At 34.5% G+C, this 18,141-nt stretch overlaps 1 protein-coding gene across 2 annotated transcripts; it reads right to left on the bottom strand.

Moving 5' to 3' along the window:
• Positions 1-438: 438 nt before the first annotated feature.
• LOC126921619 (protein kinase C) lies at positions 439-17,712 on the bottom strand. 2 transcript variants are annotated; one of them, XM_050733332.1, is made up of 9 exons: positions 16,368-17,712; positions 15,609-15,669; positions 15,320-15,521; positions 14,406-14,437; positions 13,738-13,808; positions 13,445-13,586; positions 12,793-13,359; positions 12,107-12,702; positions 439-12,032 (listed from the first exon to the last, which is right to left on the bottom strand). In XM_050733332.1, the coding sequence occupies exons 1-9, from the start codon at positions 16,695-16,697 to the stop codon at positions 11,868-11,870; spliced, it is 2,166 nt and encodes a 721-aa protein (XP_050589289.1). In that variant the 5' UTR covers positions 16,698-17,712; the 3' UTR covers positions 439-11,867. The 2 variants fall into 2 exon arrangements, with proteins under 2 accessions (XP_050589289.1, XP_050589288.1); XM_050733331.1 differs by having other exon boundaries at positions 15,320-15,545; positions 16,368-17,711.
• Positions 17,713-18,141: the final 429 nt, after the last annotated feature.

The raw sequence follows: 18,141 nt of genomic DNA, 5'->3' as shown, positions 1-18,141 counted from the left end.
GTCAAAAAATTTGTCTTTAAAAGACGCACTTCTACAGACATGTGTAAAAGTGGCCTTAAGATCGTTTGAACTTCTGCGCTTACATCTTATTTTTATCTTTGCCATAATGGATCAAAATCGAAGTTTCAATAATTTACAATACATATCTGTGTGTAAATTGTTTCATTAAAATTTTGGGCAATAAGTAATAAAATCCCTGTTCAATAGAGAATGATATTAAATCATTATTTACAAAAATACGATATCAAAATGGATGCATTTTGGCCAAGATAAAATCAATGTTGTAGCATATAAGAATTATATCAGTTTTTCTGTATTTTTTCTTTTACTATTATTTATGCAGTTCTATTTTTCCTGTAATATTTTTTGGCACCTGTAATGAAATTAAGAAACACTTCACGAATATTATGAATGAAAATATGTATTATTTAAACTAAAAGAAAAAGGAGAAGGAAAATTTTCGCTATTGTATGGACTAAATTATAATGACAAAAATGAAATTATTTAATTTTGATTAAATAAAAGATCTTTTCCTGATCGATTTAGTTTTTATTTAATATTTTATTTTACTTCATTTTTGTCATTAAAATTATAGCGTTATTCATCGATTCCATAGGAATATAGGCATGTCTCAATGCTAACTTTAAAAAATACATAATCAACAGGATGTGCAATTCTTATTTCTTCCATTATTTCTTTTGTCTCTTTTTGCCTCGTAAATCGTTCATTCACTCCTTCAAACTAATATTCGACACGTGCACGCAACAGTGTTCATAATACGCAATCTTTTGAATCGCATCCGGTTTCCTAGTTCTCCCAACTATATCGTAAAAATACTTTCTTCGCGTCAAAAACAAAGATTCTCTTACCTGCATAGTTTCTCAACAAATACGAGATAGACTTGGCAGAATAACTTGGATACGTTTCATCGGGTGCTCGCAATATCAAACAGGTGTTATGATACTTGAAAATACTTTATAACGAAAAAGAAAAATAGAGGTACTTTTTGTTTTACACAGTTGTTAACCCTTTCCACTCGATCACAAAAAAGGAACCGTTTTAAACACGTTACGTAATAAGTTATGGATTTGTTAGTCGATCTTAAAACTAAAGCGTATCGACCTCAAAGTGTATAGGTTAGAAAAAAATTGTGGATGTTCTTTTATATCGATCGTGATTAATCAATTGTATCGGAAATATGAAAGTCCAGAAATTGTTAAGCTCAAAGTAAATTGGTCATTATAAGATCTAGTGAATGAAAGAAATTATTATGTAAGTTTCATTTCTACAAATTTCTCGATCTATGTCTATATGATGATTTTTCTTCAGGTTTAAAAAGAGAAGTATACGCTAGATGGGACTACTTATTTCAATGTCACCTTATACATGACGTAATTCTGATAGTTCAGCGTCGCTTTTTCGCAGCAAGACCTTCAATCGGTATTTCTGGAAATATTGGTCGAGGCCACGAAATATTTCCGGTCACTGCCAAGGACCGAAGGCCATACTTTGAGTAGTTGCAAGTTCATGATAATCGATTTTGTTGGAACAGCATCTGTTTGACATCGACCTCGAATATAATCGCAATGATCAAGTATGTGTGTACGGTTAGAACTTAAGAAATTCCTTCATTACTATACCATACTTTTCACGAATATAATACATAAGAAGAACCAAAAAATTAACCAAACGAAATAAAACGATTTAAGAAAGAACAGGTTATACCGTAAACCGTAATAAATTTAATTCCTAATAACGTATCCTCCATTTATTACAGACTTAACCTGTCGTACTGTAGAAACTATTAAAAAATAAACATTCGATCGATATCGTTTCAAAATTACTTTTTATATTTCAATAATCCGATTTGATTACGTAACATACATCGAAAGAAACATCGAGTGCAAAGGGTTTTTGCTTATTATACTATATAGCCTCATATAGGACTCACTGTTTGTCACAAAACACCGAAAGCGTTTTTTCATACAACGTTGCCCTCTCGTCACGCGTCTCGTTCCTATTTTAGGATGAGAAGCAGATCTTTTTCAACGAGACTGGTAATGTATTTCTGACTCATTTGCACGAAATTAACAACTCAATTAATTTCAACAACACACACTTTCTTCATTGCGTTCAATTTTTTGCATACATATATATTGTACGTGTGTGTGTTTCTGCAATATTTCATCGTTTATAAGTGTGTCCACTTAAAACACCCCTCGATGTATATTAAAATATCCCGTCGAAATATTTTAATATATCGGAATACGCGTATTTTAAATGCCGGTCGGTAAATGTGTTTTCTACTACTTCTACGAAGAAGTGCTTACGAGATTCGTCTTGGGAATGCTTCGGTAAAGAAATAGAAAAGAAAACTAAAATCGAGGGAAATAGCGTAGGACTCGTGCAAACGCAAGTAAAATACATTCACAATCGTTCGAATTTACAATACGCACATAACGAATCATCAGCTACGGAGTAATAATCGCGTATAACGCCCGATGTATTTCTAGATCGAATCAAGGATCAATCGAAGATGTTAAGTATCGTTATACAAACAAGGAGAATTCCTACGGTAGCAACTACACTGAGTTTCCTTCTTTCTTTCTTTTATACAGCGAACCGTAAGGATCATTTGTAATATCGAAAAGATAATCGATCGATAAATGAAATATCTTTAATTACCACGGTAATACGGTCGAAATCGAGCTAACTTGATTACGCTAATCAGCAGTAGCAATTTTTGCACACGAAATTACCACTCCCCAAGCAACGAGTAACAAGTAACTCATATAGTGAAATCGTCGTATTACCGAGTTAAGTAAAATTATTTTTCAAAAATTATTTACCTAACAACTAATGCAAATATTCTAATTCCTCCTTGTTTCGATCGTAATTCCTTAACGATACCTCGATTCGAGTCACCAATACATCGACAGATATATATTAATATTCAGCACCAGATAATAACACTTCCGTAAATCACTATTAAGACTCACTACGATTAACGATATATAAATACAATCGAGAAATAAATAATGCTCATTTATAACGATCGCTAATACAGCTCTGTCCGCGCATGAGCAGGGAACTTCTTTTTAACGAGCTTTTAAACAGCAGGATGTATGCTTGCCAAGTATTTCTCGGTTCCGCTATTCGACTCTTCTGTATCGTATGTTCAAACGATCGATGGACGATCAGCTTAACAAACTTGTCGACGAAAAGACAACCATAAAACGAGTAACAAATATTTGTACAATGAACTTTATATGTAATTACAAAGCGGATATGTAAGATGCTCTATCGATAAGGAAGAACAATTCTCAATATACACGTAAAAAAGTTATTTATCAAAAGATAAAAAGATTCATAAATCTCAATCCACTTTGCAACTCATAAAGACGATACATAATTCTGGATGAAATTAATTTATAATTTGATTAGAAAACTGTTTCCAAAGCCGATTTCGTGAATTCCCTGCTCGCACGCTTTTCTATCACATTTATAAATTAGACTTCGGACTTTTCAGCTCGGCAACAATCACTGGTGTGTCTTCAACATGGAAATAGGCTTAAGTCAGATAGAATTAGCACGGTCAACAACGCAATAAATCTCATTAGAAAGAAACTGCGACTGGACGTGTAAAACTTCGATTCTCGATGAGTCGTCAACGTCTCGGAGATTGGCGTTTTCTTACCTTTTTTTTTTTTGTTTCAATCTTTTTCGTGTTCGTATATTTCGATTAGATAGATCGATTGCGGTTCTAATCAAAATAACACTGATTTTTCGCTCTGAAGCATCGATGCTGACAATCAAAACGCTTAACACTTTGTGCACTATCACGCGTTCATTTTTGCTGTTTCTTTTTTAAACGATTTTAATTCCTTAAATGATATTTCTCTTTGTGATAAAAATTAATATTACTTTGTAATGATAAACGATAGAATGGTTGGATGTCGATAATATTTGTAATAACAAGAGCAACGTGTGTTGTTAGTTCACAAGGTGTTAATTGCAACGTATTAATTAGACTTTCTATTCTTAATAACATTATTGTAAAACGTAACTTTTTAGGATTGAATTTGTGTACATTCCGGAATTCTATAGACTCTAACAGGAAAACTTACAGACGCTGATATATAAATTTTTTTTTGTGCGAGGAGATACAACACGCGAAATAATGTTTGACCTATACGAGGTGTTCAATCCTCAATCACGCGCGTAAAATGTCCGACGAACGACCAGCTGGGGTACATATAAAAAAATAAATGTTTGTTCCCTAATTGTACGTTTAAACAGCTTGTGTGCATCACATTGGGCGTTGGTCGATCTAACGCATCATTTCTTGCATTTGTGCGCGAATCGGGAATAAAGTAAAATACAAGATTCAATTCGAGTCGGAAGGAAAATAGTGTCGCTTTTCCAGTTTCAACTAAACACACATTAGCTTATGTAAAACACTGTACAAAAAGAAGCAATGCATCTTTCACATCCGTATCTTTTTTCCTTCTACCTACAGAAGATTCAAACTTAATAGTTATTTCATAGAAAAATCTATCTCTCACTAGAAAGTAAATCTATTTTTACAAGAGTCGAACAACAGAAAATGTTTGATGATAAATTCTCTAAAAAAAAAATCGCTTCTTCTCGCACAGTGTCACATGTACGATGCATCATTGTGCACGAATACAATTCGTTTCACTATAATGTATGCGCATGTGTATCGTTACATTTATGTACATATCGCACGCACGCACGAACGCTTAGCTTTACAATGACATACAATATATTCTGAAGAAAAGTGAGCAAAATATTTCAAAAATGAAAAGAGAAGTAAAAAAAGAAGAGTTTTTGATTGTAAATATCGAAAAGTGGGGAAAGAGAGAGTTTTGATGGTCGGCGCGACGTATGAAAGTCGTGTGAAAAGGAAGGATAGCGATTCAGGTAACGAAAGGACACACTCAGAGAGCTTTCATAAATTCTACGATCGGTAACGACAATGATACGGTCAACATATACATATATGTAGGTACGTTCGCTATGAAAATTCAACGACACATTTGTTTTAATACAATTGTAACACAGCGATTGCTACTCCTTCACGCATCGAAATTCTCGATCCTGCCTTCGCTCGTTTCTTCCTCTTTTTCACTTTTTCTTCTTTTGCTTTCCAATCATACGGACGGCTACTTTCGTCAGAGGATAAAACTCTCTCGATTATGTATGTATCTTTTGAGGAAGTAAATTTATCTCCAGCCTTCGGCTGATTGCTCGTTCGTTTGTGAAAGCGGACCTTTTGTGCCACCGGGGGTTAACGAATTTATCTAAAAACGGACCTTCACACTGTCGAATATGTTCCTCGTGTGTTCGATGAAACAGTGTTAAGTAATTCAAACGCATAGACCATCTCTCATTTTCATTTTGCTTTGCGTGAACTGAAATGCCTACACCTTTGGTCAAATTTAAGAATATTACATTCCCAAATATGTGATGTTACGTGAGTACGTGGCTCCACGCTTACACTTATGTACACGTAGAAAGTAAAGTTTTGTGAGGCGTTGAGAATTCGATCGAAGCGCTAATCGTTCACGGTTTACTCGAATAACATCTGTTACCGGCTGTCCCTTGGTACAATCAGAGAATCCGTTTCCTTTGCATTTCCAACGTAATTTCTATTCTGTCCCGTACCTAGAGTTATGTTCACACGATTTTATAGCTCTATTATTAATAATAGTACTATTATTACAAAGTTATATCAGATATGACGATTGCTTAACACACACGAAAGAGGAGCCGGTGATTGATCGCGAGTTTCAAAAGGCTTTCACGAAGTATCTTGCTGTCATCCCATTTTTAGAATATCTTTACCCAACACTGTGCACAGACAATATCTAGTTTACGACATTACAGAGTTTATGATCTTGGTATCATCTTCTTTTTTGCAGATGCTTTCTTCCATATCTTTTTTTTATTCGTTTTGTTCATTTTTGTATGGCATTCCCGATATCTTTCAGACCCAGGATAAAATCCACGATGTTCGTTCGTTTTCAGCGACGTTGGTCCCTTTTTTTTTTTTATTATTTTCTTTTTTGTTCTCCTTCCGTGATTTCTAGAAGGTCGTCATCGTTGCAGCAACCATCCCGCGTTCCCATGAACAGAAAAGCAAACCAAGATCGTTGAAACAGAAAGAAAAATGACGGATTTTAACATAGGTCTGAAGGAACATAAAGAATATGACGTATTCCTAATATGATACTTCCTATTTATGTAGTACGTATATATATTTATAAATATATACATTTCTATCCTTTTTTTGTTCGTATATATACACACACACACACATATATATATATATATATGCGGGTATGTATGTCTTTATATATATATATATATATATAATATATATAAATATATATAAATATATATATATACATATATATATATATAATTTCTGTAAATTATATCCTAAAAAGGAAAGGGGTACCACGGTTGATAGTCACGTGTGACCCTACTTAGCGCTCTATATTGCAACAATATTTTAGTTTTCTTTTATCGTCTTAATTTATGCAACATATAATATATATATATTTATAATTTATATATATATGTATATATCACTTCATTCACTTTTTACGTATGTTAACTTGACACGTCAAAAAAATACGCGGTTTCACCTCCTGTTGGCTTATAATCTCGCGTATACATCGATAAATTAACGTCTTTCCTCGTTTTTTTTAACGAATATACGGCACGTGACATCCGGTGTACACGTGCGCACGCATACAATATTAAAACGAAGCGAGTGGAACGTTTCATCGATAACGCATAACTTTTTCTTTTTTTTCTCCCCCCCAATATCCCTTTTTCCCTATTTTAATACGATTGACTAGCGATTACAAAAATCTCACGGCAAAAATTGTTTATGGGGTTAGGTTAGAGTGTCGGCGCCTGACAAGAGTACTATCGTCTGCCACAGATTTATTTCTAACATGCTACTGTAAATTTTTTACTATATATATATATATAAGTATGTATATACTTATACATATTTACCATTATATTCTTTCTTTTTCTTTTTTTTCTTTTTGTTCTTTTATGTACTCTGATTTTTGCTTATTTCATTCCCCTTTCTTTGTTTTTTTAGCCCAGCCGATTTTAAAATACATTGCTTATACGCCATGGAATCGATGACGATAGTTCTCTTCGATAATCGAAAGAAATATATATACAACGGAAATTATAATCTTAATAGTTACATACCCGTTAAATTGTGCAATGTGAATCGTTAAACTCTGTAATTTACACACACGTAAAGATACTCTGGCTTTTTTTCTCCTCTGTTACATGACGATAAAAAATATAAACAATTCATTATACGATATAAACTAGATCTTGCGAAGCACAATCATTAGAAAAGCTTACGCATGCGTACTAAAACGAGGACCATATAAAGTGTAGAAATTAAGTAGAAAAAAAGTTATTCCGATTCGATCGCTGTAAATACAAAAAAAAAAGATAAAACCTAAGGACAAAAGGTTCCGATAAAAAATGTCTGAAAAAATTGATGTACTTAACGAGAAACTAAAAAAATATATATATTTACTTTTCGCTAATTAGCTAGCAACCTTAACATTCAGCTATTAACGTGGCTTGGCCGCGTACGATATTTCAAGAATACTTGTATGATATTGAAAAACATAAATACTGCAAAACGATGTAACATTAGAATAAATGAAACGCCACACGTTCTCTTTAACCAAAAAAAAAAGAAAAACATACAACGTTTAACTTAAAAAAAAAGATATTACATCTTTGTCAGCTCGATGATCGTTGCAACAATAACAACAGTATGAACAGTACGTTTCGATAATTTGTTTTTTCTTTCAAACATATTCTTTCTTCCCACACAATGAATGAGATTTCAACTTTGATTATTCGATAAATCTTTCAACGAATATTACTTTTTCATTTAAATCTCGACGGATCAGAATTCGTAACATTTTATGGTACGGTGTAATCGTACACCGGTGTACGATTGTAACGTACTTATAAATCATCAATGGCTTACTTTCTATACAATTAAAGTCGAAAGAAACCTTTGGATAATCGATTAACCCCGCTCGACATATCGATGTGTTTAGGACGGCAATCGTTGCATTCTCTCGTCTGATTCGCGCCATTTTCAACGACCATCGAGAATCTATCGTTCTGACAAAAACGATATATACAACCGAAAGAGATATATCGCGATATGACTATCGATAATACGACGCGGAGTGCTGAAAATCTTTCTAATGTACCGGACATAAGACTAAAAAGAAACTCGCTTTACTACGCCTAGACGATACAGTGTTTGTTTCCTTTCTTTTTTTTTGTTTTCTTTTTTTTGACGTACGGATATTTGTTACGCGGTAACTCTACACGTAACAATAGGTACATGGTATAGCAGTAATTTTTTGTTCGAATAACGCACGAAACCGTCTTTTTTTTAAGCGTAGGCCGGACTAACTCGTCTCTTTTGAATTTAAACATATCCTTTTCCGTAGCTCGATACATCGAGCCAGACACCTTTTCTCGGTATTCTCGTTCTGACTAGATTTACGATAAGTGCACGAACGCAGATGAATCAAGTACAGATCCTTGTCAATCGGACAGTTTTTTTTTTAAGTTATCTTAAACACAATTCTCTTTCTTAGAAACAATAGAAATTCCTATTGGATCATTTATGAAATTTAATACATATTTAAAAACTAAGAATTAAATTCTAAGAAATTGATATTATGTATAATAAATAATAAATTTAATTTTTATGACAGTTTGCCAACGACAAGGATATAGCACTCTGAATTTAGTACACGAAGAACATTATCGATTCATCGGTCGATACATCAATAGGATACTATATTCACTGGTCAATAATTATTGCTATGCAAGCAAAAGCTGTAAAAAGATACGATCAGCTACATTTACATGCGAACGATCATTATTTCGTGTCAATGGTTGCGAGTACAACGTTGCTTTCATAAAAGCGACGTCGTACGTATATATATCTTACGATAGGTGATTTCTCCTTGTAATGGTAATATTCATCTCGTACATCATTAATTTCTAAGATCGTGCGATGAGTACACGACACGTGCCGTAACTTAGAACATCATTTTGTTCACAATTCGATTGTGTCGGTGCCGCGGCTCTCGAACTTCGAGTCCTGCACAGAATCGAAGCACGTAGAGGGCAGCACGTGGTTTAAGGGTACTCTACCAATGAATTTTTTTATTTGACATTTTTTGTTTTTAAATGAACCTAAATATCTACGGAGTCCATAAAAATGTACGAGTATGACACGACGACAATGATCACGACATTGAGTAACGCGTTTCTGGTCATACAATAAGCCATTTGAATACAATCTGGGGCTGAGTGTTTGTTGTCCAGTGGCTCATTGGTAGACAGTACGCTAAAATATTTTTTTCTGTTTTTCTTTTTTTTTTTTAGTTTTGCTCTGCACTACTGCACGATTTCACCGCAGTTGTCCTTTTTTCTGAATTTATAATCACTAAAACATATTATCGACTAATTGTTATGGTCTATCGTTACTATTTATCAATTAAACTTTTCTCATTAAAACTATCAACGACGATTGAAGTTTACACCAAAGATTGAAGTCGGATCGATATGAGATTGTGATTTATTCGCGATCTTACCCTCGTTAATTCGTTCTGCGAGGTTTCTACGGAAAATCTGAACGAAATCTTTGGTATAAACTCGACGGCACAAAACGGTGGACTACGTGCCCCAAATATTAGAGTATTTTCTGTTCACTTGTTAAAACACGAAAAATTTGTCTCTCATCTAGGTATTTCGAATTAATTTATCCTTATTAGCCGTTAGGACCGACAACGATATTTAACTCGATATAACATTCACTGGTTTCTTTCTTTCCTTTCTTCCTTTTTTTACGCATTTCAACGTTCTTATGGTATGGATAAGGCTCTCGACTATTTCATCACTTAACACTAAGGAGCTTGCAGCTTTTTCTAATTTAAGTACACGAGTTGTTGCTTCAAGCTTTTAAAGACACCTAACTAGAGACAACACGTACGAAGATTCCGGAAAGTGCATCGACATCGCTAGGTGGACTTCCTTACAATTTTCTTAATTCGCTTAGCGGTAACTTTACAAAGCATATACATATCTATGTATATATGCTCTGTCTATAACACTTTGTGAAAGACTCGACATACACAGTAACACCAGAGAATTTCACCAGAGACCATCGCTTTTATATATTCTCCGGTGTTCCTGATAGCGAGACTTTTTTTGTTCATTACAATTTTAGGCGTATGTTAAAATAAGTTAAATTTATACGTGTACATATACGTATATACCATTTTGTGTTAGCTTTGACGGAACAACCACCAGTGGAATCCGTCTGTGATCGTTTAAAATTCTATGTAAGTATGAAACTGGCATGTCCACCTGGTCAGATCGTATCCTGCTCGATCTTCACCACGCGAGCATGATTTCTTTTAGTGTTGTATGATTATTTTATTATTATTTTGTTTATTATTTAAATCCTATCGGAGAAGCGCTGCGAGATGCTCCCCTGGATAAAGCTCGACGAAAAGTTTAGACCGTTCGAAGACACGAGATCTCGATTCGAACCGGAACATAACTTCTCGATTCTCTATGTAGTTACTTTATATGATGCTATTATGTATGCACAGGTTTTTTTAGACTCGGCAATTATAATTACGCCTGCAGCTGGTACTTACCTAAAAGTTAAGCCCAGCTTCTGTTTCAGTCTTGATCACTAGTGATTTGATACACTACGCTAAGACCTAAAAACTCGACTTACTAAGCAATAATCACAATAATTCGATCGTCCTGTTTTTGTCGGTATTCTTGTCGAAGTAAAAAATAATTCTCGTGAATTACAATGAAAATTAAGTCCGTAAGTACGTAAGCGCTAAAAAAAATGCGTAATAAGTGCCAAGTCTTTATATATGGTTAACTAGGAGTCTGTAAATCAGGTAAAATTTTGTATACCTTAATGGAACTGAATTTCAGTGCAAAATTGACATGTCGATGAATTTCTTATCCTGCAGACTCGTGGTTTCTCCCGCGCGAGTACTTTTTTTTGTCATTAATGGAAAACTTTGTAGTTCCAGAGAGACATTCTACGAAAGAAACTCTAAGAGGAAACGAAATATACGGTTAAGAGGTTACTGAAAAATTCGGTATTTGATTCGAATCTTTCTCGAGAATATCAACATCAACAGAAAAATGATAGATCGCCCAGCGACCTTTACCATCATGCCATCGAAAATGACTTTCTCTTTCTGTTTTGTATTTTTTGTACTAAGTTTCTTAACCGATACTTAATTTCCAAAGCACATGATCTTTCTGCTTATCAATGTTACAAATGAAATCTCTTACTGACGTTTCCTCTCAATCACATTTGTCTTTGTTTCAAGAAAACAAAGGAAATCAAGAATTTTGTCAAACTTTAAGAGACTTGGATCCAAACGCATTTCTTTTTTGTCGAACTGAGGCCGCGCTTCCTTGTTAGCAATCAAATTCTTTGCGAAAATTACCACTTTTTTTTTGTACGTGAAACAGACCGAAGTTTCTAGCTGATTTCCCAAATTCCTGCTGATCTCCACCACTTTTTTGTACAGCTTGAACGTTGCTTCCGATGATACGTAATTATCCCCGGTGGAGATAAAATACAAAGGAGACCCCGAGCAGCTTCAAAACGCCGATGTTCAGCTTTGCAGATTGGCATTCTCGCCAATTTTCCAAGCAAGAAGCGTTTAAGATGATATTAACATTGAACCCTCTTCATTTGCTTGCGTTCTTACTTCTTATTGTGCCCCAAACCTAGCAGGGTTGAAGTCTTTGTTGACGAAGGAGAAACCTTGGAATTCTTCTTGGTTTATATAGCTCACTTCATCTGGATCTTCTGGTGTCAATACTGGATCTTCTTTTGTAAACTCTGTATCGAAGTTCATTACATCCTTTTTGCTTTTCTGAAACACGCAATTATCATGAAATATTTTTCAATTACTTTTTAACATATTATTAAAATTCAATATGAACTTACAGTTTTTGGCTTAATTGGTGGTCTTACTTTACGTGCTTCAAGTGCTTCCCAATCTATTTCTTGGAAAAATGGGTGAACCTTTATAGCGTTCTCACCACCATTAGCAGCCACACAACCTAATCTCTTAGCTGGATTTTTTGTCATAAATCCTTTTAAAATAGAAACTGCCTCTTTTGAGATCCAGATAGGGTAAAGCACATCGTCTCGTAGAATTGATTCGAATAAATCATCTTCATTATCTGCTTCAAAAGGCGGTTGACCAGCCATCATTTCGTACATTAAAACACCAAGTGCCCACCAATCAACACTAGCACCATAATGCAATTCTTGAAGAATTTCAGGTGCGATATAATCAGGTGTGCCACAAAATGTTGTTGTAACAGTCTTCCCTTCGATAATACCCTCCTTGCACATTCCAAAATCTGCTAATTTACAATGACCTTCTTGGTCGAGTATTATATTGTCTAACTTGAGATCTCGATAAATAATATGATGCTTGTGAAGAAACTGTAATGCAAGCGTAACTTCTGCTGCATAGAAGCGTGCTCTTGCTTCGTCAAATTTTCGAGCCCTTTGAATATGGAACATTAAATCACCTGAAAGAAGCAAAATATTTTTTATATTCAGATAGTAAAGAATGTCTTTCTATACGTTTTATTTCTAATTATATTTCAATTAATCCTAACCTCCATTCACATATTCCATAACAAAAAATAATCGGTCATTTGTTTGAAAACAACTGTGAATAGCTGTAAGGAAAGGATGTCTCGCTGCCAGTGTTAAAATCCTCTTTTCCGTCATTGTGCAATCTACATCGTCGTCTTGTATAATCACATCTTTTCTCAATATTTTCACAGCGTAAACTTCATCGGGATTAGATTTTCGTTCTACCAGCATCACCTTTCCGAAACTACCTTTACCAAGAACTTTTATGAAATTAAAGTCCTCGATACCAAATTTTCTAACTTCATTCTCACTAGCAGGTACTGCATTTTCAGTAGCGATAACAGATGTATCTTCTGTTTTTTGAATTGTCTGTGAATTATCCGTTGGTAATGTGTCTGTGACTGTTACTGTTGTAGGTGTTTGACCAGACTGACAAGTTGTTGTTCTATAATTAATCTTTGGAGTTTTTATCTGTTTGTCTGGTGATATATTCATTGTACTTAAAATCTCAGCCATAGCCTTAGTGTTAATGCCACAGTTATTTGCTACATTTTTCTGACACCTCTTATGAACATTTATATTACAAGCTGTATAAACAAACATCAGATTTAAGTATTACATATTCATGTAAATCATTTTATGTATAATAAATATGTTCTAATATATATTTACCTTCACACTGTAAACCTTGTCTAAATAAACCATACAACAGTGAGCCACAGTGGTCACAAAACGTAAATCTCTTGTAGTTGTGAACAACAAAACGGTGTGGCATATCTATACTGAAACGTGGACTTTCTGTATCTTGATTTGACTGAAAGACAATATCATTTAAAGATTAATTTAAAAAATTCAGTTTCTTGATATTTACAAAATACATATGATATTAAAAATAATACTAAAGATAATATATAATACAATATATAATAATATAAAGATAATACTCTGCAGTAAGATACACTCACCTCATCTCTCATGCCTGGGCATTTTGTGATAACCAACTTGTGACATCTTTTGTGAACTACACATGTGCAGACTGAAACATAATAAAACCTCATTGAATGCTTACATTTTTTGATACAAATAACTTTTAGCATAGCGTGACCCAAGCTGGCTGCATGCGTGATTAGACGCACTGATTTGAAATGACAAGCACAAATAAAATTTGGTGGATGTTGTGATAGTCTTGCCATGGAAACAATGTAAGCTTGAACATTGAAGACAGAATATAAACTCTAAGGATATGGTAAAATGAAACCATTAGAACCTCCTGATGATTTGTTACAATTTACTTAGAAACATGCAATGAAATATATCCCCACTTATAACTATATTAAATCACAGCTAATATAATTTGCAATAAAAACTCCATTGATGTATTACGGACATTAAGTTTTATTTTCTGTTTCATTAAAGAAAGCATAGCATCAGATTTTGAACCATGGGCTAAATTAAACATTAAAACTTCAAAGTTTTCAAACTGGATTATGAATTTTTACTCCTAAATGCTTTGATTTTTTATAAAGAACTAAGTACACATACACACACCTAGATAAACATATGTTCACACAAAGGTAGAGCAAGCAAATATATAATTATAATATTTGTTAATAACGTGTATGTGTCTTCTCACCTTGACACTGATAGCCCTGCTTGCCCAAGCCCCTGAAATACAACAGACAAAACACATCACATCATCTCCTTGTATACCCTCATAAAACACATACGTATGCTTTCTTGGGCCATAAACCATAATTAGATGTTTATGCTAGTCTTTTAAGAATGATTAGGTAAGATTATTATTTAATTTTTATTTCTGTCTTAGATGTTTCTAGTACTTTCTTAAAAATAATTTATTATTATATTAGAGAACTTTTGTCTACAGACATAATGACATGTTAATTCATAAGAAATATCACCAAACAGTAGATATAGTATATGCTTGCAAAACCAATGCATGCAGCCTATTTCTTAGTTGAATGATCTATTCCAATAAAATACATAGAACATTATGTAACATTACTGTAAAGAGACAAGAAAAGAAAGAGTGTTTGAAAGCTTAAAAGTCAATATATCTAAGGTGTTAAATATTCACTTCCCTGCTGCAAATATTATGTGCTGGTAAATTAACTAAAAATTATTTCTTATATTGTATTGTCAAACTAGCTTAATTATTAAGAAGATATATGTATATTGTACAAAATATACTTCGAAAAGCCATTTTCCTAATGATATCTTCTTAATGATGTTACAGTATATTCTAGAAAACCAAAAACCCAGGCATGCAACTTCAACACTTTTAAATTATCCAAAGAACCAAAATCCCATATTAATTTAGTGTGCATAAGTCTATTATATCTATGCAAGTTAGATCAAACTAATTTAATTTAACTGATCACCTTTTAAAATATACACACAAAATTAAGTACATAACACTTCATATTATAAAATGATTGAAATTAGTAAATGTTTTGAATTAGTGTTAGAATATGCTTGTGAATTAGAATCTAAGCAATGTTATCAATATACTTTTGTTAAAATACATACCATATGAATTCACGGCAGTGAGAACAGAAAGTTGGTTGCCTCAGAAAGGTAGCCATAAACTTGTGACCATTTGCTTGATGAACTTTGCGTCGCATAGCACCCCTACGCCGGTTAAAACCCTGTCTTTCTTTGAATTCCCTCCTGGGTTCCTTCCCAGTGGTGATGCTTCCACCACCTCTGCCTCCGATTCCTTCTCCATCACCTGTACCACAGCCTCTTTGTTGATCTAAAATTTTATTATGGAAGTATACCTTACATGCATAATTCTTAGCCATTACCTGTTCCTTACCTTGATCATTCCATTTTAGGTCAATCCTAACCCTTAACTTTCCTTGAGGTTCAAGGTCAACCTAAAAAAAATTCAATTTCTGATGATAATTCACAATGATTATCACTGTTATTTAAGAGTATCGAAGCACAAAAGAGTTACTACACAATTAAAACATATAACAAATATAAATATCTTAATTCAAATCAAATTTTATTCAATAATATCATCATTGTTCAATATTATAAACAATTTATTAATGTAATACAAATATAACAATATTCTTTTAATTGAACTTTAATAGATCATATTTTATCAGTAACTGTATGATTGAAACATTACTGAGATACATTACGCTTGGTATACACTTTTTCAACATTTTAAAGAAACCAAATTGAATTCTAATCATCACACATGTTTCAGGTCTAAGAAATACCTATCGTCTATCTTTCTTTGCTTTGGTTTCTATTGACACAATGTTATCAGACTACCTTGAATTGTTCTATAATGTCATAGTAAAAAGATATACATAGATTACACGTTGCTTTTCCACTACACATATCAACAACAAACATTGTAGTGTCAACACAAAATTAATGTGAACCGATTAATCAAAACTACCTACAAATTAGGGAATAAAATATAGAAACATGCATTCATAAGCATAAAAAGATGAAAATAAAAGTAAATAAAGAACACTTTTTATTTTCTAACAAAAAATTTCTAACGAATATATCCACATGATGAAATAGAATAGCCTCCAAAATTGTAAGTACTAACCCAAAGATCTGCAGTTTTGTCATTCCTGCTGACAAGTTCCTCGAAAGGAATACTACAATTGGCGACGAAATAATCCGGCGGTAATGCCGCATCGTGGAAGACAGTCAGTCCGAGCATCACTGCATCCTGAACTTCATGGGTGAAACACTCGTTCCAAACCGGGTCGAACGTTTTCGGTTTAGTCGATGAACGATCAAGATGATTCTCGTCGACATCCAGCTGAACGTAGGGATCGAGTATAGGTTCATCCTGCCAAAACTTTCGTTGCTTGTCCGTCGCCCTTAGTCCAACTGCCTCACATATTTCGATCTTCACTGTCCCCGTGAACATCGCGGAATCAAATGATGATACTGACACCGAATATCAAGAAAAGGGAGGACAGAGGACGGACGAGACAGTCGACGAGGCTGTCACGCCTGTCGACGAGTTGACACTTCGAATTTCTGCGTGATCAGGTTATCCAGAATTCCTAGTCAACTACCCGACGTTAAGTAGATAGATAGTTAAGTAGCCGGACCACCGTTGTTGTAACCGACTGTATGTAGTAGTTCCTTTTAATTGGAAGCGATCGCTGTAAGGAAGGTTTGATATATATATATATATATATGTATATATATACGGTATATCAAAATCTTCTTCAATAACTGAAATAATTTCACCAATAAGGTTCCCGCGATAAATACGACCTTCCGTAGGAAATGTATGGCGCACCGCTTTGAATATTCCGTCCGACGAGCCTTTGGCTCTCTCTTCTTTTCCCTCTCGCTTTTGCACGCGCACTCTCTTCTAACTATCCTTCTCTTTATCTCGCTTCCAAATTTCTTCCCCTTCTCTCTTTCTCCTCCTCCCTTTCCCTTTCCCTTCGTCACCGCCACCAGCACCGTGCAGTTATAAACACTCGGCTCTCTTTGCGTTCACACATAACAGACACGGAAACGGAAGCAGAGTCGACGACGGCAGGAGCTCGTTGAAAACGGAGAGACGCAAAGGAGGTGGATGCAGGACAAGCGAACGAGAGGCGACGATGTTTATTGCGAGGCGCCCCGTCCGCGAGTGCAATGTCTGTCCTTGTATTCCCGATCTCCTGAGAGCCATTAAGCTCCTTTTTCTCTTCTTCGATTCCCTGCCCTTTTTCGCGTTTATATATTTCCACTTTTCGTTAACCACTGAACGAAGTTCTCGAACACGATTTTCAAAACACCAATCGAAGTTTCGTTCCACGATTTTGTTGAAAGAAAAAAAAAACGGCGTATCGTGGATAAAAGCACTCGTTTCCCGTCCCCGGACAGCCCCACCGACCCGAACCGCTCGATTGGTCACTCCGCGCTTCGTCTAAAGGGCGACTCGATCTCGGCCTCGAATGCCTTTCGGAATATTTCGTGCGTTTCCGTCGAAAGCTCAGGCTGCGTTTTCACCCACAATCTCGACCATCTATGCACTAAATTTGAGAATATATACATTCGATTCACCGACATCTTTTCGTACCAATATTGTATAAAGAATACTGAAGAGAATGAAATTAAACGAATCTATGTGGTTTTTAGTTTGTAAACTATATTATACGCTGAGACTCAACTGCATGGAGAGCTTGCGGAACAAGTAGAAACACTAGAATGATGCGTAGTTATCTGATTGGCGGAGGTCTGGCTAAAAAAAGCGCGCTTCTACTTGCGGTACTGGTATCCAGCATTTACTGAAAGATTCAAAGCTATTTGGAAACTAAATCTTTTTGATCCACATATGTTCTAAATTAAAAGAAATAATTGCTTCCATT

The sequence above is a fragment of the Bombus affinis genome, chromosome 11 (assembly GCF_024516045.1).
Source record: "Bombus affinis isolate iyBomAffi1 chromosome 11, iyBomAffi1.2, whole genome shotgun sequence".
Taxonomy (NCBI): domain Eukaryota; kingdom Metazoa; phylum Arthropoda; class Insecta; order Hymenoptera; family Apidae; genus Bombus; species Bombus affinis.
This window is presented reverse-complemented; position numbering and strand designations above follow the sequence as displayed.